The sequence below is a fragment of the Monomorium pharaonis genome, chromosome 6, assembly GCF_013373865.1.
Source record: "Monomorium pharaonis isolate MP-MQ-018 chromosome 6, ASM1337386v2, whole genome shotgun sequence".
NCBI classification, from domain to species: domain Eukaryota; kingdom Metazoa; phylum Arthropoda; class Insecta; order Hymenoptera; family Formicidae; genus Monomorium; species Monomorium pharaonis.
The window spans coordinates 20,040,316-20,063,224 of NC_050472.1; the positions used below are offsets into that span (position 1 = coordinate 20,040,316).

The 22,909-nt window shown below is 38.3% G+C and overlaps 1 protein-coding gene across 1 annotated transcript in view; it reads right to left on the reverse strand.

Moving 5' to 3' along the window:
* Positions 1-1,162: 1,162 nt before the first annotated feature.
* Positions 1,163-22,909, reverse strand: part of LOC105833570 (tRNA dimethylallyltransferase) — an 81,299-nt gene continuing 59,552 nt past the window's right edge. The window contains exons 5-9 of the mRNA XM_012675406.3: positions 14,873-14,988; positions 2,904-3,000; positions 2,134-2,247; positions 1,769-1,954; positions 1,163-1,442 (exon numbers count right to left, since the gene is read on the reverse strand). Of these exons, the coding sequence (XP_012530860.2) occupies positions 1,305-1,442; positions 1,769-1,954; positions 2,134-2,247; positions 2,904-3,000; positions 14,873-14,988 (651 nt within the window). The 3' untranslated portion in view covers positions 1,163-1,304. The remainder of the gene's footprint in view (positions 1,443-1,768; positions 1,955-2,133; positions 2,248-2,903; positions 3,001-14,872; positions 14,989-22,909) is intronic.

Genomic DNA, 22,909 nt, shown 5'->3' on the forward strand with positions numbered 1-22,909 from the left:
CCAAATATTTGTTTTATATTATTTCTTATTCTTATATTTATTTCTTATTTATCCTACTTTATTAATCATAAAATAGAGCGATCGAGTTTATAATTATCCTCATGTTTTATAGATTTTATTCAGACTCATTTTAACTGACTTCTTATTTTATATATAGTATAGTTTTAGACTTTCATTTGATAATGATCGAAAACCAGGGTCTTTAGATGATGCTAAAGTCCTGTTTTACCAATCAATGTGATTAATTCCGATTCATTAATTTTTTAATTAGAATTAAAATCCTTTTTATAGAATTAAAAATTCTTTTCTACAATTAAAGTACAGACAACACAATGCGTTCGTAACGATTTCATACAAAAAATGAAAGAAAAATTTATAATTTACTGTTTTTCGTTATTTTAAATACGAAATTATTATGTGCGCATTGTATTATTGTCTGTACTTATTGTGGAAAAGGACTTTTATTACTGTAAAAATAATTAAGATTAATGAATTATAAGAATTAGTCACATTGATCGGTAAAACAGAACAATTAACTTTAGCAGAGTATTTGGCTCTCATTCAAAAACTTACCTTATGTTGGTTTCAATATCTTCTTGACTCGATCTTTTAATTGAAAATTTATATCCCAGAGTATAACATTTATTATGTCTTGGAGTCATTTAACAATATACAAATTTTATAATGAAATTTGTATATATATATGTAAACATAATAAATAAGTTTAGAAATTATAACAAAAATAATTTTAAGAGATAAAAATTATTCTTTACATTTAGATCAGCTTTTTGTTTTGACCATATTGAAAAAACATAAAATCAATAAAATGTAGTCGGTAAAGGAAATAGCTACATGCTTTAAAAATGTTAAGAAAATTATATCTTTTGACATTTGTAAAAAATAGAATTTTTTTTAAATAAAGAACATTTTAAAATATTTTTGAAATATACTTTTTAGCATATTATTCAAAATAAATTGTTATTTTCATTTTTATTAATGTATAATTTGTCTTGTAAGTATTACCGTCAAGAAGTAAAGTCTAACTATGTATATAGTGACTAACTAGAGATATAGTAGAAGTCTGTTTTATCAGTAACTAGTAATTAATTTTGACAATAGCGGTTACAATTCCTATTTACCTACAGATAATAATAAAGTTTCATTAAATTAAAAATAAGTTTATTTTTTTAAATTATTTACATAATAATTATTAATAAAATACAATTCAAATAATCACAGTTCCAATGCCTTGGTATACGCAAGAAACGAACGTTCGTGCAATGCCACAGCGAAACTATTATTTGTCACGAGCTAGTCAATTGATTTTCTTGAGATTGTGCAGCTTCAGTTATTTTTTTCTTCTTTTTCAAGACTTTCATGTGTTTCGCACCTTCCAAATGAGCCTGCCATTGATGTTCTTCAACAAATACTCTCTCACATACCTAATACAACAAGAGAAACCTTTTACTTCTAGATTTAAAAGTATTTGACACAATTTTAATAACAGTGATTATTAATAAAATATTATTGAAGCTTTTTTTAATTGCATAATTTACATTTTGTTCATGAAAGGTTAAACATAATTTTAAATAATTAAATTTATATTGTTTGTACAATGTAATTTGCTGAATATAAAAAACTATGAAAGAGCTTTTATAAAAATTACATTTAAGCAATTATATATAATGTATAAACTTTTTCATTAATATATATATAGATTTTTCATTGTGCAGAGAGTAATCTGTTACGATCATATCTTTATTATTACCTTGCAATAGTTATATATATTTGTACTACTATCGGTGGTCTTTTGGTGCTCGAAATTCTCGTTTAGTGGTCGCTGCTCGGGTTTTGCGCCGCGCAATATTGCGGAAATAATTGCTGCTGCAGGTTCTAAGACGCGACTGTTCCAGTTTGTCACGTCGGTGCAATCTAAAGAATAAACAGGGGGAACCTCGAAAAAAGCAGAGCGGTCGTATAATTTAAAATTTACTTAATTTACTTATCAAGTTAGTTATGTATCCCAGGAAAAAGCAATGATTCGCGTGAAGATGGAATTAAATTATTTCAATCAAATTACTAATTACAATATGAACACGGTATCGTAATGATGAAGCGAGGTAAATAAATTACCTGTCGATCACCACGTCGAATTAGTCGGTTCATCACCCATTTATTTTGTTTCCTTGCGTATCTCCTAGTGACAAGTTTTAAATCGTCGATTCCTTGTTGTAATAATTTTTTCCCCTGCATAAATTTAATCAGATATTGATCTCTCATTTAATGATTCCTACTTATGTGCCTCAAATTTGAAACTATTATGCAATGTGATAAAATTCTTTTCCGTTCGTTGACTTGACTCGTATTAATAATTTTATTATGTAGAGCCGAGTAGTAAAAATAAATTGTGCAGAATTTTGTGTAAAAAAAAAAGACATTAATATAATTCGCGCGTTCAAAATATAAAATAGTGATTTGTCTGTCGCTGTTATTCAACTTTCGCTCAAATACGACACATCTTCTTAGTTTGTATTTCCCCGCTCGCGCCCCCTTTTCATTCTCCCTGCGTCGGAGATACAATCTTGCCGAGCCGTCGGGATCGATAGCCTTTGACAGCTCTCGTGAATGGTTTTTGTCGCGATATTAAAATCGGAGACGCTCGTAAAAAGCCGCGAGGGTACTGTGCAACGAAAGAAGTAGAAACGACGGAGGACCGCAGACAAAGTTACCGCGCGCGATACGACCGCGAAGGTAGATTACGTTGCAAATCGCGCGGTGCATTTTAACGGCAGAAAAATGACCCCCGGGGATCCCAGCCTGAAACGGCCGGTGAGGCGAACGGCAAATCGCGACGACACAGAGTAGCTTGTATCGACGAGCCGTCTCTCACGCTCGTTGCTTACCTCTTCGCTTGCGCGTTCCTTCTCGGCCTGTATGAGGTAAGTGTGAAACTCCTTGAAGCCGATGCTCTGGAAGATGCCTTTCGTGTAATCGGGTGACCTGGAATGTAAACATTCTCTCTTGAATCGTGCGTCCACGAAGCCTTTCCTTCCCCGTCCCTTCGACAGAGAATACTCGCACCCTCTCTCTACTTTTCTCTCTCTCTCTTTCCCTCTCTCTCACGTGCCCATCCATCCGTCTTACTGGAAGTGTCGCTGATGATCGATTAACCGAGATCTCTCAGGCCAGGCTGCCTGCACCTGGTGTACCGAATGCGATCGTGCAATCAGAGAAATTGAGCCCGACGTTTTTGCTGACTTTTAAATGCAAACAGCCTTTTAAATTTCGGTCGCACATAAAATCCGTTTAAGGGAAATATTTACAGTTTATTCCAGACGGTGAAATACGTAAAATACTGTTACAATTAAAGAAGAGAAAAGAGAGAGAAAGAGAGAGAGAGAGAGAAAATAAACTTCTTTAATTGTAGGAATGTACACTGAAAACAAAAATACTAAATTCAAATAAATATTTTTTAAAATGATACTAAGCAGAAGTTTTATAAAAAATAAATAATATTTATTTCAGATAAAATAAGATTTCCTATAGTTTAAAAAATGTATTAACATTTTCTAAATTATAGAAAGTATTATCTTATCTGAAAGAAATATTTATTTTTTATAAAACTTCTACTTGATGCCATTTCAAAAAAACATTTATTTGATTCTAGTACATTTTTTCAGTGTACCGTAAAATAAAATTATTCTACAGTCATACGTAGTTAATTTTACGCCATACAAAAATCTTTTTTTAAAGGAAAAAAATGTTAAAGTCATCCAACGCCAATAAAGTCACTCGATGATTAATGTGAGTTTAGTTAAAAATACAGAAAACTTATCCAATTATTTCCGTATAGTTACATATTATTATCAATATTTCTTTTTCTTAGAATAAAGAAGAAGCTTTAATAAATTTCGAAAATTAAAATATTCAAATTAATAGAAAAATATAATACCTGTGATTAGCTTAAAATTAATTCCAGAATTAATTGATCTACAGCGAGATAACCTATATACCGCACAGATAACGTTGTATGACAATTTTAAAGCTTTTTAGGATTTCGATAGCGTAACGAATTGCGTAACGCCACTCGCCGTATATAGCAGAGGAAGTGCAAAGATAACACTGATAGTGTTTTTCATTCGCAGACATTTTATTGCAATTATGTATAATTTGAATTGTGATATCATTCGAAGTTCGCATGCATATCTGCTTACGTTAAGTGGAGTTTGATTAAAAATTTGGCACGCTGAGACAGTGCCGTTAACACGTGAAAGAACCAGACTCGAAAGACGATATAAACGTATCTGGCGAAACGCAGACATCGTCGAGGTAAAAAAGAGAATAAAATACTAGGAATACAATACTCGTTTTATTATTCCATTGCATAAACATTAATGTCGCAACAGGGTAAAGTACGACTGTAAAAAGACATCTCCTCTCTCGTCATTTAGATTTGTCAATTTGAGACATAAAAACATAGAATAACTTCATCAGAAATATGATCGATCAATTTCGTTCTTTACGGAAAATATTCGTTCTCGAATTGATGCAAGCAACACAGACGTATATAGTCGATTTATATTTATCGTCCGTTCAAAGGCATCCTAGTTAAGGACCAGTAATACGGGTGCGCTTCAATTTCGCACGAATCTTATCGCACGCGTCCGATTAGTAATCGCGAGACGACCTCGCTTGACGTAACGCCGACTTACATGTGGCGGGAAAAAGCCGGCGCGCGCTATCGCAGGCACGACTCACTTCGCACACGTGTCAATGCCAATTGTATGCTGGTGAGGAGGAATCGAATCCGCGCGCGCGCGCGCAAATTCGTTCTGCCGTAAATTTTCAACAAGCGTCGAGATGCCGATGCCTCGGAATGGTGTGAATAAAGGATAAGTCAAGCTGTAGATAATTTATTCCTTTCAAACATTAAACACTGATATTTCTTTTGACGTTTTGTCTTCTGTTGACACAGCGTATTTGCAGCTTCTGTACTTCTTTTTTCTTGTACTTTCTCGTACTTTAAGGTGGTTAGCAACTCGAATACGAACCTGCCTCGTGATAATAAATTTTAAACTTTTCGTAACTTTTAATCTCATTTAATTTTTGTAACAATGTAAGCAAAATTGCTGAAAATATAAATTCCTATAGTAATAAATCCCTATAGTTATAAAATAAAGTTATACATAAAGATAAAGACAATGATATAACACACATACAATAATAAATTATGTTCTTTTTCTTTACCAATGTTGATTAACTTTAATCTCGATTTAACTTACTTTTCTTTTTAGTTTTAAGAATTATAAAAAGAATAAATTACACTGAGATTAAAGTTAATTTAAATTGATAGAAATTAGAATAAAACATTAAATTTTAGATTTAATTATTATTTGTATCATGAATCAATTAAACGTTTAATCATTCGTTAATTGATTTGCTATTAAATGTTTGCAATGTGTTTTCCCAAGCGATTTATTGTTAAGTATAAATACGTTATCGGAGAAAGTAATGCTATTCATAACAAGTAATAACCTCGGCATTTTTAACTCGAAACAAGTACAATGATAATAAAGCGTTGATAATAGTCGTGATGACATTTAAAGACCACGATCAGCAACTGGTAGTAGCAATGATAGCACTTGTGCGCCAGTAACAGTACTAGAGCTTGTGATTAAGATAACGACAGAGTGTCAGCAATCAGCCTCGCGCGAATACGTAACCGCTCTAAAATATTTTTACAACCTGTTGCCAGGCAGCCCGTACAAGCTGCACGTCGCGCGGGTATTACATTTTCTCGACCGCGAAATATAGAGTTATCGCGGGTTACCGCGAGAAAGACGGAGATAATCGGCCGCTATTGCCAGGATTTATGGTCTTCGTGAAACAGTAGCGTGTTATCTTTCCTCCTGTGCGCACCTTTCCGCTTATTTGACGCCACCGAAGTCAGTTGAATGCAAATAACCCCGTGTCGTGAATAAAAATAATAAACTTGTCCGAAACAAAAACAAAAAAATAAGCCCTCAGCCGAAACCTTTTTTGCAGAAATTGTTTAATAGAGGCGCATGAAAGTCGACGATACTGTAAAAGTCCGTCGATAAACTTTCACCGATAGTTTTTTAATTCCGGAGTTCAACCCGAGCAAGAATTAAAAACATCGATTACGTAACGCTTTACTTGTCGCCAACCGAACATTAATTCGCGATTTCTATCTTGCAAATTATTTCCCGAAAAAATTATCTTCGGTAATATACTTTTTTCATATCTCATACCATAAAAAAAAAACAAATTTTTACGATTATAAATTCATCTCCAAACATATTGCTTCTTAAAGTCTAACTTTAAAGATATTTGTGATGATAAATGTAACGCATACTCTTTTTGAAGAACTCTTTATACTCCAGTTTTTTCAAATATTTTAAAATACGGACGTCAATTTGTGTAATGACACCGATATAACAACGAACTTGTTTCGTCTAAAAATTGATAAAAAAATAATTTTTTCGCGTGCCTGTTATGTGACGTATTCAACAATCTTCTGATCTCTGAAGTTAAAGGCAAATCAATTTGTATTGATACCTTCTGATGCGATCACGTCTCGATAATAAGATTATATATATATATGTTACGTTGTGCGCGATTGAACCATTAATAATATCGTATGCAGGTTAATAGAGCATAGTGGCAACATTACAATACAATACCACTGTATTGTTTTCTACGATCATCATCGAATATAATCGTTCCATTCTTATTATAATCGTTTCTTTTGTGCCTACAATCTACCGGCTGCTTAAATGAAACGTGTTGCTCATCTTGTTCACGGAATTGCGCAAATTAAAAAATCAAACTTTTAATCATCGATCGTCGTTTATTCGATTAATTAATTATTAAATACAATTAGGGGCTCGATTCTTGAATTCATTCGCAAGAGAAACGTATTCGCAAATTCTGTTCTTACAAAAAAGTTGGATATTTATTGGCTATCGTATGGCTTTTAACCAATAAACTTGCAACTTTTCTGTTAGAGCGGGCCCCTGGTCGCTGTTTAAATCGAAGCAGTTGAATACCATAAAAAGTAGTTTTTCTTTTAGAGAAAGAAATGTTAAAATAAGGAAATTACATATGTGTGTATATATATATATATATATATATATATATATATATATATCTTCAATCATAAAGGATGACGTAATGTATGAATTACCTGATATACTGATTGATATAATAGTTATCGGCGATACATCACGAGAAGCCCACATGCCACCTTAATCGAAATGTTACATGTTCATGCTGTCAGAAATATACACATACTGTAATTGACAGACGAATCTATAATACGCGGGAAACATTTCATTTCCATTTGCATAGATAGCAAACTCACTTTGATTATTATTCGTATAATCGAAGATTTAGCAAGAAACATCTCGCTTTGAATTGTGAGTCTAGCGACTATAAATTCTATAAAATATTGTTTTTTGCGTCGATAAAATATTAAGAAATGACGTACAAAAAAATATTTCCGAGAACAAACTCGTTCTTGATAGGACTCTCGTTAATTTCACGGTCAGAATAAACTGTTTATCTCTAATCGGATATAAAAAAATATATGAGTTTTTCCAATAATTGTGTGTAGCAATTCGATAAAACGGTAAACTGTCGTGTCACGTTTGAGTTACACTTATTTTACATTTCGACTTGATCAATTGATAATCGATTATCGCAAAGGGTAAGATTAATATCACAAGATTAAAAAGGAATTAGAAATCGATTATTATATTTCATACGAGGATTTATTTATTCATAGGGTTTATTCCATCGATCTTACTTCACTTATCATTAATGATATTTCTAAACTAGGTTTGTAGTGTAACTCGGATGTATGTGATAAGACGCGATAAGATGCTTGTCTATATTTTACGAAATTGTGCCAACAATTCACTTTATCATGAAGATATTACCGTTATTACATTGCAACAAACATAGATACCCTATATATTTGGCAATTGAATGACACGTACTAATGCTGTATTCCTCCACAGTTCTTTCGAGTGTAATCTTGGATTGTTCGTAACGTTATGTAAATGCATCAGGAATTTCTTTCTTTCTGAACAGTGGTATACGTAACAATTATCAGTTTCTTATTATGCAATGTATATATAATATTTTAAATTCTATTAATATGCATTTATACCTTTTTATTTTCTTCGTATTCATTTTCAACATAAGAGAAATTTAACAAGCAAGTATACTAATTATCTTCAATTCTTGACGCTCTATTATTTAAACTAGTAATAATAAAAACTAAGTCCATGCCATTATTAAATAAAATTAATTAATATTTAGAAAAGAAAAAAGATCCATGTCATCCTAGTTTTGATTGATACATATTTTTAATCTGCTATTTTGAAAAGCGTCGTCCAAATCAATTGAAGCAATCGTGCCGATATTTCCGGCTGTTCCTTTAAACTCTTTATTCGATTCAATTAGCCTCGTCAATGCGCCGCGTATTGCACGTACGGCATCGACTGCAAAGTGCAATGATGTTGATTTGCATCGCCGTCGCGGCAATCGAGCCGCGCGCGCGTATACACACCCGGCAGCCGGTTAATAATTAACGATAATGGTCCAGCGATATGTTATAAAATATTAATCACGGCGGCGGGGCGTACCGTCCCGATAAGAGTTTATCCGCCAGATGGGAAAATCCGAGCGATATCGAGTCGCGAGCGGACGCCGCCGCGCCGCGGCGGAGAGAAATCGCGAGGGACAACGGGAATCATACAGGTGTGACGAGGTGGACGAGGAAGCGAGGCTCGCGGCTGTGATGACTTATTGAATCCACCTATCTGGAGTTCTATATCTACGTCGATTTTGCCTGCAACAGGAGGGCCGATAAGAGGAACGTCGTCGCACGCGATGCGATGCGATGCGGCCGCGCCTTCCGGCGCGAAAGGATCGCGAAGCGATTCGTTCCGATGCTCGTCTCGCACGACTCCCCCCGGTCGTACCGGTTAAGAGATAGCCGCGGCCAACTTTATTAGCAGTCGAAATAAAAAGGGAAATGACGTTTCGCGTGATAGGCTTCTTTAGAATAAACAGGCGAACGTAACGTAAGTGCGCAAAAATAAATGATTGAACGCAGGTTTTATTTTCAACTTAATCGCGGGTGGCGTGCGAAACGTGCTTTTTGTTCTGCAGTATAATGCACATTCGTAATTACGTTTAGTACATTCTACACTGAGAGAAAAAAATAGTTGCGTTAACCATAATTTATAGTTATTTTTGGCCGTAACAATATATTTAGTTAAATTAACAATATAAATTATAGCTAACTTAACACTATATTATTGTTACAATAGCTATAGCATTCGTTCATACAACCATATGTATAATTAAACGTGCCATAATTGTGATTTATGTATGGTAGAATATTTGTATGATAGAATATGTATGGTAGAAATGATTATAATTTATAGTAAACTTTTTATAGTAAAATTTTTATCCTCTTTGGCACAACTATACATATATGGTTATTTACACTAACATTATAGCAATAATAATTATGAAAATGATATTTGCAACTATAATTACTTTACTATGCAATTATAGTTGCAAATACTAGACACTTTCCTCTCAGTGTACGTACTCGGTTTATATATATATACATATATACGTATTATATTTATATATAAGCCACAATGTGAGATACATATATATATCACATTGTGGCTTACCAAGTAGCAATAAAGGCACTCGTTGACAAATACGCGCGTGTCAATTAATTATCTAATTAATTCTAACGTCGAGAAAGGAAGCCCTGTATCGTGACGGCTGTCCTAATATGGTTGCCCGCATCACTTTGCTGCGATTTTTCTTCGTTACGATTCTGTCTGCTGCGAGGAGATCACAGTATTATTTCGTAACCTGCGACAAATCAGAGACACCTCGAGGCGGCGCGGCCGGTCGCTCATCCGCGCGTATACATGAATGAGATACAAGCGAACGTGGGTTGGCAATAAACGCGATCGTGACCGATGCCCCTCTATTTGCATTGCACGACTTTCGTCCGCTATCGCAATAACGAAGATCTCGCCGAATCGCCGTAAAGCTATCGCCTGTCCGGTATAGAAACCGGCCGACAGTGGATTCGCGAGTGATCATCGGCTGTTGATTTATTTCGAAAGTAGCGTGAATATTTTAAAGCGCGGAACCGTAAAACAGAATTACGCAAAAGAATGAACAACTTGGCGTGAGAATAAAGAAAATTTCTGCAATGCTATTTTGTAAGCAGCAACGAGAATTAAACGTGACGATAATTCGGAACAATCTCCACTTCACTTTCATATTAAATAGTTAATTGGAATATGTGATCGTACTTTCAAAGCACCTCTGTATTAAAATTGAAGAGTCTTTTCCAAAATTATTTAAGTCCATTTTTTAAAATCTATAAGAGCATAACAAAAAAATATGTAAATGATAAATAAAAAAATGTTTGCTTTATGAAATAATAGCTTTTTGCTGCTTTATCAAGTTACAAAAAGAAGTAAATGTAAAATATAGGATTAATAAATAAATTTTTCCCACAGGAATCAAAGAAATCTTTTTTTAATGGGTCTCTCAAAATGTGTCTCTCAAAATTAAGTTTAAAAATTTGTTCTTATATCTATTATACATATGTTTAGAGTAAAATTTATACTTTATGTTTTGGTGATAAGAAGTTTTTGTTACAAAATTTAATATTTTCTAGGCTTGTTTAGTTTTTGTGTAAAATCCTTTGATTGCATTAAATTACTGCGGTTCCTAGGAAAATTACCTTTATCTTTGCACCGAAAAAAATTGTATTCTAAGAACCAACAGGATATTCTAAAAATAAAAGGAATAAAAGGTCTAAATTTGAGAATAGCTACTTAATTTTATTATGATTTTAACTTTAACTTTAGAATTTTTCTTTTATTTTTTAAGTATCTCCTTGGTTCCCAGAAGACAATTTTTTCAGTGTGAGTATAAGAGCTATTGATTCTATTACAAACTGATTTTTTAGCAGAAATCTCATTAAAATGTACAAATAGGTCGTAAATCAATCCTCTATCTATTCTACTTAAATTGATCGCGTTTCAAACACGGAAACTAGGTCACTTACAAATTAATCTTGTTCGTTACATCAAACATTTTTGAAATTCTGAGGCAAGAAACTATTTAGAACGCGCGCACGATCAATCAACATCGGACGGTCGACAAACTTCGCGGATATTATCGCGGTAATATCATAGCGTTAATAACAATGGGTTTTTTTCGCAACGATCTTTCTTGCGAAGGTAGTGCGCGAACGATAATAAAATATTTCGCGACGGCCGTTGGATTCTCGCGGAATTCGATGACGTGGTGTAAAGTCGGTATATAGTCTATAGGCGTGCAATCGAGATTTACGCGATTTAAAATGTGTCTCATTTTAAATTATTCTATTAAATAACAAAACGAGCTTGTGTGAGTGTAATGTACGACATTTCAATATTTTTGCATAATAATAATTGTGCGAGTAGCTTTCCGATGTTGTTGAATAACAATTACATTACTACAATTAAATTGATTATTAATTAATATCAATCTGATTAAATTGTCTTAAATTACTTTAAATTACTTTTCTCCCCTGTTACGTAATTATCATTATATCTTCCCGATGAAATAAGTTGTAAAGAAAATTTTACTTGTATATACATGTATTAACGAGCGTCAAGATAAATGTACGATACACGCCGGGCAAAAATGTGCCGTATGCGTATAATGTGACACGACGCGCAAAGTGGTAACATTACACTATCACGCGATTATATGCGTCATTTCCATTCCTCTCGAGAAAAGACAACGTCAGGTCTCAGCTCGTGCGTCAGGTATGCGCCAGCTAAATTAAATAATTGCACTGGAAAATCGCGAATACCTTCCTCTCCGAGAGAGCTTATATCTTGATCTCGGAAGAAGAAATATCCTCTCCCATCTAATTCGTAGTCCTGTTCTGCGTGTGCAACGGCACTTATTTTTACAAACGCCCGTGCAAACAATTTGAGAAGTCCTTCGACCGCTGGACCATAAAAATCCCGCGCGATTTCTTCCGCAAATTGGTTACACGTAAACTCGAAGTTAACTAATGTCTCTCTTCTGACCGCTCGCGACTTCTTCCCGCTTCTCCGACTTCTGGCTTGCGGTCAAGGAAGTTCGCCGATTTTTGTTCCGCGACCGAACTTCTGCCACGCTATTATTTATCAGCCGGTAGCGCGCAACTTCTACGAGAGATCGCAATAAAATAATTAGTTTCCAAACAGCACTTTCTTCGCCGTAATTCCTCCCGGATCGCGAAGCCGCCCGTAATAGAGACGCGCGATATTTTCTCTGTCCACTCTCTCTCTGTGATTTACCACTTGTCACATCCGATCGAAATTAATATTTTTTAACGGAACAATCTACACTTCCCTCCCCCTTCCCCGCGCTTCTATTAGCTCTATACGCTGTATCGGCCGCATCGCCTGTTTTTACAATCGATTATTCTGTTTTCCGAATATATTCGCTTGTGATTAACTTCGAATCGAGTCACTTGAAACGTGGCTCGTCCGTTTCGTAAAAGTGAATGTTTAGTTTTGGTGTTCTCGAATCTCGCTCACGCTCGTCCCACGTGAGCTAAACTATAATTTTTCCGCCAAACACGTCCGCCCGAGACGTTCGATCGCGTATTTACCTTGGAGTTAGTCACGGATTTGTACGCGAGAGTAGAGGTACGCGCGTCCTAACATCAGTCACGTCGCTAATTGTGCCTTTCAATTACCACGGTTCGTCGAGTAATTAGCATTCCGCGCTGTCACGTATCCCCCGTTACCGAGACGGCCGCGGAGTCGGCTCGGGTTTATAGAAAACCGCGTCTCTCGGTCATTTAACCAATGTTTCTCTCTCTCTCTCTCTCTCTCTTGCGGGGGAGAAGGAGGAGCGGTGCTAGGGACAGGGAAAAGGAAGGCGGCAACTCATTAGACGGTGATTAATTTTCGGCCCGACGCTGCGGCGCACGTAATCGCGCGCCCATGCTTTTCCTCGCGGCTGGCTACTTCCTTTATTTTCACACCGACATCCGGCCGCACTACGCCCGCGACTTCCGGAAGCGAAGGAGGCGAGCCGGGGCGACTATGCAAAGAGAGGGGGATTCCATTCACCAAGCATATCTGCATTAACGGCAGTACGGAGTCGCCGGATCGTGTTTCGAGACAATATGCACCCTACAAGACTTGCAAATACACGCAAGTGTATTCGTCAGAGGGGGGGAAAATTTGATTTTCTCAATCTTCAATTGTACAAGTTCCAACAAGATACGAAGCCCCTTCTATTCATGATGTCAGTCACTCCTTTCGATATTTTCAACGCTACATTTTACTTACGTATGGTATTTCAATAGATCTTTAAGTTGTATTCAGCTGACTATTAGTAAATGAAATAGAAACGTACGCGGAGAGAATTTTCTCTTAAAATTTACCCTCAAAATCTGGTATTTGTGGGATAATGTGTAACCTCGAGGAATTTTACTATACTTTTTAGTAAAATTTACTATGCTTTCAGTAAAAGTCCTACCAGATTTTAAGAGTAAATTTTAAGAGAAAATTCCCACCGTGTACTTTAATATAATTTAAAACCTATTCATCATCTTAGAATTACATTTTCTTTTTAATTTAAAATTTAGCCATACGAATTATTTTTTTCTTCTTCGTGCTCCTTCTCGATGCAAATTGATGTTAATCTTGGTTTTTCACTATTTAGCGTTACGAGGAAGTAACGCGCCTCTGGCTTCTAATGATTTGACTCATGCATATTACATGTGCATAAGAAAAATATACTAGGTATCCCAAACCTACTAATCTTTTCATTTATACATTTCCTAACAGAATTGATGCCCGTTCAAGATATTCTGTTATCTTTGCTAATTAATATTCAGGTTAATCAATTCGTTAAAGTAAATAGTGAAATCTTTCTTCAATAATTAATATACAAATTTTACTTCTTTAACAAAAATCTTATTACCAAAGTCTCTAGTGTAAAATAATAAAACTCGCGTGCGGCAGCACATATTATCTGTACGTGAATCGCGGCAGTGATTTACGTTTAGAATGTTGTTAATGAATTTTATTGATATCCGACTGGATCAAAGAGACGTTCGAAATTATCTCGATGACAAACGACGCATTAAGAGGGATGGAATCGGCACGTACCGAGATGTGCATCGAGATATTTTATATATTGCGAGGAATCACGATAAGCATTACAACTTTGTAATATTGATCCACTCGTTATCCTTGACGCACTCCCATTTACATTCTCCGCTTGCAATAAGGAAAACTTTTATTGTATCCGCGAAGTTCCTTCAGATGAAACATGCTAATTGGGACACTGATTGGAATCGGTGAAGTCCCGCATAATTTCGCGAACGTGCATTATTAACTATCATTACTCAATCGATTATAGGATTTTCATCACAAACTCGATACGTGAATAATTTACTTTAACACTTAATTAATAAACTCTCTTTCTCTCTCTTTTTCTCAATCATAAGCATCTTTATGGCCCAAATTGATTAGAAAAGTTAGATTAGATTGTTTAGATATCTGGTGATCAACGTCTAGTAATTAAAAAAGATTGTGAATTAAATTGTCGGCTAAAAATAAATTCCGTTAACGGATTCTCCGAAACGTCAACTTTAAATACGGACTTAAGTGTTATCTATGCAAAATCGAGGGGATTGAGCGGAAAAGGGAACAGAAAAACGCGACGGGAGAGCAAATCCTTGAACTTGTATCGAATTCCGCGCGTGATGCAACAGTATGCTAAGAAGTGCACTCACGTGTTGGACTTAATCCGCTGCTCGTTGTATCTGCGATGAAAGTCGAGTAGTTCCTGCACCAAACCGGCCTCCATCATGCCGTCGACCCTGTCGTTCAGTCTGCCGTCGAGGACCTTCTGCAAAAAAGTTTCGAGGAAAGGAGAGAGCTCCCTTATTAATTAAGCATGACGACATCGACAGGTATCGCCCGTTAAGAAACCGTTCGGCTCGACCGCGTTTCCTAGCGTTTCGATCGTATTGCGGCTATCCAGGCTACCCCGGGGCCATTAAGTATTCTATCGTACGGCGGCGCGAGATTCTTTTTCACGGTTCCGCCCGAACTGAATTTACAATAAATAAACGTTTTAACGACCGGCTTTACTGCGCCAGGCCGCGCTCTACGCATCGCGGAGGAATAACATGTTCGCCACGGAACATATAAGTACGAGTCATTTTTCTAGTGCTACGGATTAAGCGCTGTGTGAACGGGTTTCGAAATTTACAGTTCGAAACAAAACTATACTGGTGGCAGCCACTTGCACCGTAAGTAGATCGTCGAGACGTAAAAGTATTCCGGTATTCGTTATAGGACACCATTTCACGATCAGATAAGACATCGAAATCGGAATCGTATCGATGGCTACTTCTCGTTGAGATCGCGCTCCCATGTGTCAAGGGGAAAAAAAAACGGATCGATATGTAGGCTCAATACCAAGGACGATCCTTGCTATCGATCGACCGTTCAACGACATCGGGGAATAACGCGGCCAGTTCCGTTAGAAGGGGAAAAAATCTGGCGGCCTTGGCGTGGCCATCCAAGGTGTGTTCTGCAATTATGCTGACATGAGCGCGGGATCACTGACAGGCCGCTCTCTCGGTGCGTGTCGCCGTGGTTCTCCGGAACGCGGTTCTGAACGCGGGCGATACATCAATCTGACGTGCGCGATTCACGAAGGAGCAAACTTTGAACCCTCATCAGAGCGACGTGCGTTATTCACGATGTACGGAACATCGTTGAAAGCGATCTCGGGGGTAACGACACCTGTGCCGTGCCCGAGGGTAAGCGCTGTTAATACGTAATCCCACGATTTATATTGCGTAATGAAGTAAATAAACACCTTTCGGATTCACGAGACGATCCTACGCGAGCTGCGACGCATGGAGATGCAGTTAAACGCAACCGCACATAAAATTCAATGTCAAATACGGTTTGTCCAGTTCTACGGTTTAATTACGGTCTAACGTGCCGTGAAAGATTGAAAGACGAAAGCACGCAACATAAATCACGGAGCTGCATTAATCGCGCGTACGCTCGAGCTCTCGTTGCGCGTCCCCCGTAATCGCGGAGGCGCGAAAAGCTTAATAATAAAATGCCGCTACCAATTTTAGCTTCCTGCTCCTGTAGATTTTCGCGGTGCTCAAGGACCTTGGTCAATGCCCGAGTCGAGGCCGGGCAAGTGTCCCGCGGAGCGTAAAGTTTAAATTAATTAAATTCCACTTTTAGCAATCCCCGCTAACGATAAAGTAATACTGATAAATGCTGATAAATAATAATAATAAGCACTCGGCCGGAGCGCGAGTTAAATAATGGATACCAACGGGTATGTAGAATGCTGGTACGTAGAATGCTGGCCCTGCTGTACAGTCGTGTGGGGTAACGAGGAATCGAAACACGACTCTCGCCTCTTCGTTGCTGACATAACTGCAAACACTCGTAATTTAATAAGCGTTTGGCAAGCAGCTCCAATCGCGCGAACGATGCGCGGTCAAGCGCTCTAATCGACCGTCCAAAATTAGAATCGTGCGGGTATTAGAAAGTAACCGGATGGCGAAGAGGTTTGGTTAGAGATATCGCCGACGACAAACAAAGAATAGAGAGCGTATATGCACGTCTCTAAGGCTTTGCTTTGCGCCATCGCGCCCAAGACAAATGAATATTTGGAAGCGTTTCTTGCGCGATCGGGGGGAGACACCGAGAATGTTCGATGTTTCGATACCTCGATGGTTCGATACTGCAGGGCCGCGTCTTGCAAAATACATATTCTAAGGGGAATTTATCGCCCGTCCCGTCGAGCGATAAAAAAATTACCGCTTTATTATAATGAGAATATGCGGCGGGAGAGTGTGATACGATAAAATAGTAATTTCTAATCTAATCGCTTATTACACGGATTTATTAGACAAGCATATTTTCATAGATAAGAATAATAATGTCAGAGTTTATAAAACTCTACACGAGAAATAAATCATCTTAATTATATTGCGATAAGATAACAATTATCGGTAATATTATAAGACTGCAAAGATAATTGCACGTCCTTTCGCAAACTTTAGATTTTAATTCGGAATTTCGTCGTCTGTTTTCGTTCGCCGATGTTTAATAATTCGAGCGCGCGTACGATACACAGCGCCGAGAAATTCAAAGTAGGCTTTGTTAACGCGGGGAGGCCGCGGCTCACAAAGGAAACGCGGCGTGGACGTTAGAAGCCCGAATCGCCGTTCTCACGGCTTAAAACGCGACCTCCGCAACCCGTTTCGACTATGCGTTCACTTTAAATCCCATTTAAATGCCGGGGCCTCGCGCCCTACGCACACGTCCGCGCGGCGGACACGCGCTATATCGTCGCGCACACTCGCGTACACGCGTATATACGTACACGTACAACGCGGTTCTCCTCTTTTCGTTTCATTCATGCGCGCCGCGGCGCTCGAACGCGGCTGTCGATGACGCAACCCCCGATGGCCAAAGTCAGTATTTGATGACCACACGGTACATAAGCCACTATGCGGCCAAGCTACATTCCACGTGCGCCCGCGTGCGTGTCCCGCGTGTGCGCACACGCTATGACAGATCTTACGACCGGCACACGAGTGGCATTGAGATGCGTACGTGTGTGCGTGCGTGCGTGCGCGCCTATGTCTCGAATTCGGCATCTATCCTTTTCACGTCGAATGTGGGGTAAGAGGTACGACTGTTCGACATTTATAATCGCGTTGGCAGCGCTCGGTAACGCGGTAATGGAGCCGGGAAAACTCGCTGACAGTTAAAAAGTACTCGTTTCTTCCTATTTAAAAAAAAAAAAATTGATAGATTTATTTCCATACGTAAGATTTAGGTCAAAGACGTGATATCCATAATTCATAGGGCTTACATTAGAGATACAATATTTTACGCAATTAAAATGCACGGTACCCTTAACACGTTATGATAATGTGGGGATACATATAGGCGTCATTTATATAGACAGACACGTGGCTTCGTAAGCGCGCATAAAAATGACCGCGCATCAGTCGAGCAATTGTTATTTTTCTCAATTCTAACGTTCGCACGTAAGTCGACACGCGATTATTCCGCGGGCCGCGGAGCCTTGCCCGATCCGGCAAGAGGAGATCTGCGAGCCAACGAGGCTGCAAATTAAAAAAGAAAAAAATTGCTCAATAGCGTCGAGGGAGGTGCGGAGGACGACGTTTCGCAAATACAGCACGGTACCCAAGTTGCGCGCGGGAATCGCTCCGCGCCGCTTTTGCGCCGCGGCCTTCGCCGAAATCAATGATCCCGTCTGGAGGTGAAAAAGTCAAAGGCCCGGGCTCCGTCGCGCCACCGCCGCCGCCGTCGCCGCGGGCCGGACGGATTCGGTAACCGCGTGCATACAAACGCGGGAGGACCATCCGGGCCATCCGTCGTCGTCGTCGTTGTCGTCGTCGTCATCGTCGTATAGGCGGCGCTACCGGGAATACGCGATTAGATCACGCGGATAAGACACGGTTCGTCCGTTCGCGGCGAAAACGACGAAACAACGGTGCACTATGAACGACGTGGGAGGAGGGGGGGAGGAGGGGGAAGGCGCGCGAATTCCGCGACGTTGATGCAACGTCGAAGCCACCGTGAGGACGCCCGGCATTAATCCTCCCGGGCGATCTCCTTCGGTTGCCCCAGACAAGGCGAAGGATAACGATATGCATTGTCATACCGTTGAGGTGCGCGTAAAGCATCGATCATCTCGCGTCTCACGTATATATTACGTTGTCCTCGTGTTTACCCGCCGTCAACGTTACAATAAATGTTTATTCATTCGGGCTCTTTTTCCCCCCCCCCCCCCTTGTAATCTGATCATTTCTCGTGATGCAACCAATATTAACTTTGGTTCGTATATCTCTTTTTATATCGCGACGTATAAAAAAATCATGGAGGAAAATATAAAAAGAATGAGAAATATGAGATGAGAAAGATAGGCTCTGCAAACAATCGCGTCCTTTGGCATTTTAAAGGAATAGGTATATTTTACTTCTCGCTATTCTAATACAAAATACAGAAATAATTTGTCGTTTTGTCGCCATAGCTCCTCGTAAGTGGACCTGCAAAAAGTTTGAAATAGTTTCCGGCAAAAGTCATTGTGTGTGTATGTGTTTGTGTGTGTGTGTGTTGTGTGTGCGTGTGACCGGCTTGTCTCCCTAACTTTTTGCGGCGGATAATACATTTTTTGGAATGAGCGAAATTGTATAATGTGGCACGCAAATGCCGCAGGTTTTCGTAGGGCTTTCTTTTTTTGTAATGCGTTACGAGCCACAGACAGGAGAAAGAGAAAAAGAGCGAGAAACTCGTCCTGTAATTTGGACAAATGATTTTCGTGGAAAATCGAGCACGCCCACGGCATCGGCCACGCTTTCGTGTGAATCTGGTCGTTTGCGTTGATTTTTCGGGTCCGCAGGAAAGAACCGCTGCGAGGGCACACGAAATAAAAGACCGCCGGTACAAAAAGCGACGTACATTCAGAAGACGAGGATTCGTTCACATATAATTCATTCATTTCTCTTGAAATATAACAAGTAGAAGTGTGAGCTTATTCCAGAGAGAAACAATAGAGATTAACATACACTGTAACGTTGACGATCATAATTGATATAAATATGTAAATTTTTGAGTTGCAATTAAAACGAGGACTATAATTTTTAAATGGAAAAAATTGTACGACAAATACAATAAAAAATATAATTAACAAATGACTTATTTCACTTTTAATACTAAAAAAATGGCAATTAATTCGCATAATATTTATACATATATTACGTCTTACAAAAACTTTCTGTAATAACGATAAAATAAAAATGTATAATATAAATGTAGCATTGCTACAAATGTCTCATAAGAGCCGAGAAAATCGATTTACCATTAAAGGAATTAAAAAGAGAAAATACATAAATTTTCAATCTAATGATAAATAACTCTATTAATGAGACGTAAAGGGAACTTTAATAGTATCGAGAACACAGTTAAGAGGCAACTATAAAAAACTTGAGGCATCTTTTTACCAGTTATGCGTGAAAATAAGATCGTAACCAGTTTGTTATCGCTATACTATAAAACAGGGAATCGAATAAAATAAGAGGAAAAAGAGAGAATTAGTTTCCATTTCATAATCTTTATCATTTTTTCAAAAAGAGAAACTTTATTATCTGGATATTATCTTTATTACCTCGATTGTATATTTTTATTTCATTTTTAAGACGATTTTATTAATTTAATATTACATTCAGGTTAGATAAAAATTTCATATTTTTGTGAAATGCAATTGAAACAAAAATATCGAAAGTATAGGTCTTCATCACTTCGTAAAAATAAAAATCATTATATGCTAAATTTTCAAGTTCTTTTAAGGCTGTACAAACATACTTTCTAATTTTAAATAACGTTTCTACTCATCTCTAATTCTCATCGAGGTTTGCGCACATCTACCCTTTTCTTTATTTACGACGGCGACTCTCGACGCAGGCCTAGTGGGCATAATTTCTCGATCGAAGGGGCGGCACGATAGAGAAGGAACAAGGAGGGCAGAAAGAAGCCGCCTGCACATACGTGTGGGTCCGAACATATACGTACACCTAATGTGTATTGTGTGAGAGTGACCCAAGGCATTAATAAGACAAGGGCACGAACACGAAGGAGGTTTAGCCGAACCGTACCGTCAAACCCTGGTTCTAAGAACGCGAAAATTACTTCCACTATCAAGGCATATTTTATATAATATATGTATGAGCAATATCGTAACAGAAATTCAGAATTAAATTCGCCAAAACTATATAGTACGGTTCGTTAACTTGCGTCACCGTTCTTTTTACAATCACGTCCTTTCCGTAAACAGGAAAAGACCGGTTAATTAATTAATGCTGATAATTAACAAGGTTAACCGATAATCAGAAATAAAAGTCGACAAAGACGACTGGATGCACGGAGGGTTTGTGAGAGGTTGTAAATATTTCCGTTAGATCTTAGTAAAACGCACACAAGGTACGTGTGAGTGTGTGCAGCTTGCGATTAAGTCTGATTAAGTCTGCGACGTTCAGGTTCATTTTCTTAGACTGCACCGCGGCGATTCTTAGATTACTTTCGTCGAGAATACCCGGCCGGTAATACGCGGCAAGTGCACACGTGCGAAGACGTTATCGTGCGCGCTCAACAGGGGGAATCCTGTCCCTATGTGATCTTATACTCCGATAAGTGGTAAAATCCATTACGCGCGGCTCGCGCGCGCGCGCGCGTGGCGCGTTTCGCACAAATCGCACATAAATTCCCGGCGTGATGTACGAGTTAATGACGCGACGTTAGTGACTTCATTCGTCCGTGGCATTCAGACTTTATTCCGTGCTGCGAGAGCCATTTAATTTTACCGCGTTTCGCCACGCCAGACGACGGAGGAACGTCGTCCGTCTTCCACGCGGCTCAATCGAAGCGCTTTATTTGCCGGATGTTTTCAACGCGATCTGGCATTGTGACCTCCTAGATTGCAGTTCTCTCATTACTCATCAAATTGGTTTTGCCACACTGCCATGCAACGTGCATTCTATTAATAAATTAGTTAGCTTTTCTACTTTCTGTAAATTTGAAAGGCAAAGTAATAGTTTAATTGTATATGAATAAAAAAACTATTTTTATTTGCAAACTTTCAATATTTATACATTAACCCTAATCCTACACACCTGGGGTATAATAAACCCCTAACTGCACTTTTAGACTTAGTTTTAGCTAAGTAGATAGTCGAAAACTTCAAAAAATGTGATACAAAGTTATGAATTTTTTAGCGAAGAAAAGTTATTTTTCGCATTTATTTGACTTCATGAATTTTTTCCACTGTTTTAAAATTTAAATTGCCCCAAAATAACTTTTAGACATTATTTTTAGAAGTTTGAAGAACGTTAAAAAATTCTTTTCAGCCCAAACGTATTTGATTATGACGTTTATATACGAGTAAAAACCATTCAAAGAAGTTGGGATGTGTTACACCCCTTGTGTAGAATATCGAATTATTTGATAGTGTGTAGAATTAGGGTTAATTTAACATTTATACAAATTAATTCAATACAGAAGAATATAACGAAGTAATTTATGTGTGATATGATAAAGCTGAAAAGACGTAGGAATTTTTAAACTGAATTCATTAAAAGAAGCTATCGTACCATCTGTACACTCAAAAATACACAGAAGACCGTTGCATTCAATTAAGTCTCCCGTGCCGCATTTACCAGAAGATAACTGTGTTTGGTGTGAAAAGCGTGGATTAGAAGGTCATCGTTTTAATTCCGTCCGGGGCTTCCGGGGATTCGGCGAATGAAACGGAAATGACTGACGCTGGGGCCGTGGGGAAGAGGGGGAGGGGTGGAGGGGCTTTCGACGAGACTCCCAACGAACGTCTGGAAAGTAGTATCCCTGTCACACTGGGCGATAATCCTTTTCGCGACTTCCGCCGGTTGTATCACGGGCGCGTACGAGCGGTCGTAACGGCGCGACGCGCATCATCATTCGCCCGCCTCATCCTTACGGCGAATTCAGCCGTGAACAAAAGGAACAACGGCCTACCTCGATATTTTCGTTCTTCTTCGCACTGCCATTCGCGGCTGCATTCGACGCCGCGCTACGGGTCGAGTTGCCGGAAATGCCGTGCGTGCCGCGGAGTCTAAAACCACCGTAGTCAGATCCGCATGCGAGATAAAAGCCAAATGGAGAATGAAAGACGGCAGAAAAAGCTGACGCCGCGCCGCTCCCGAATCGCGTCCACGTCCTGC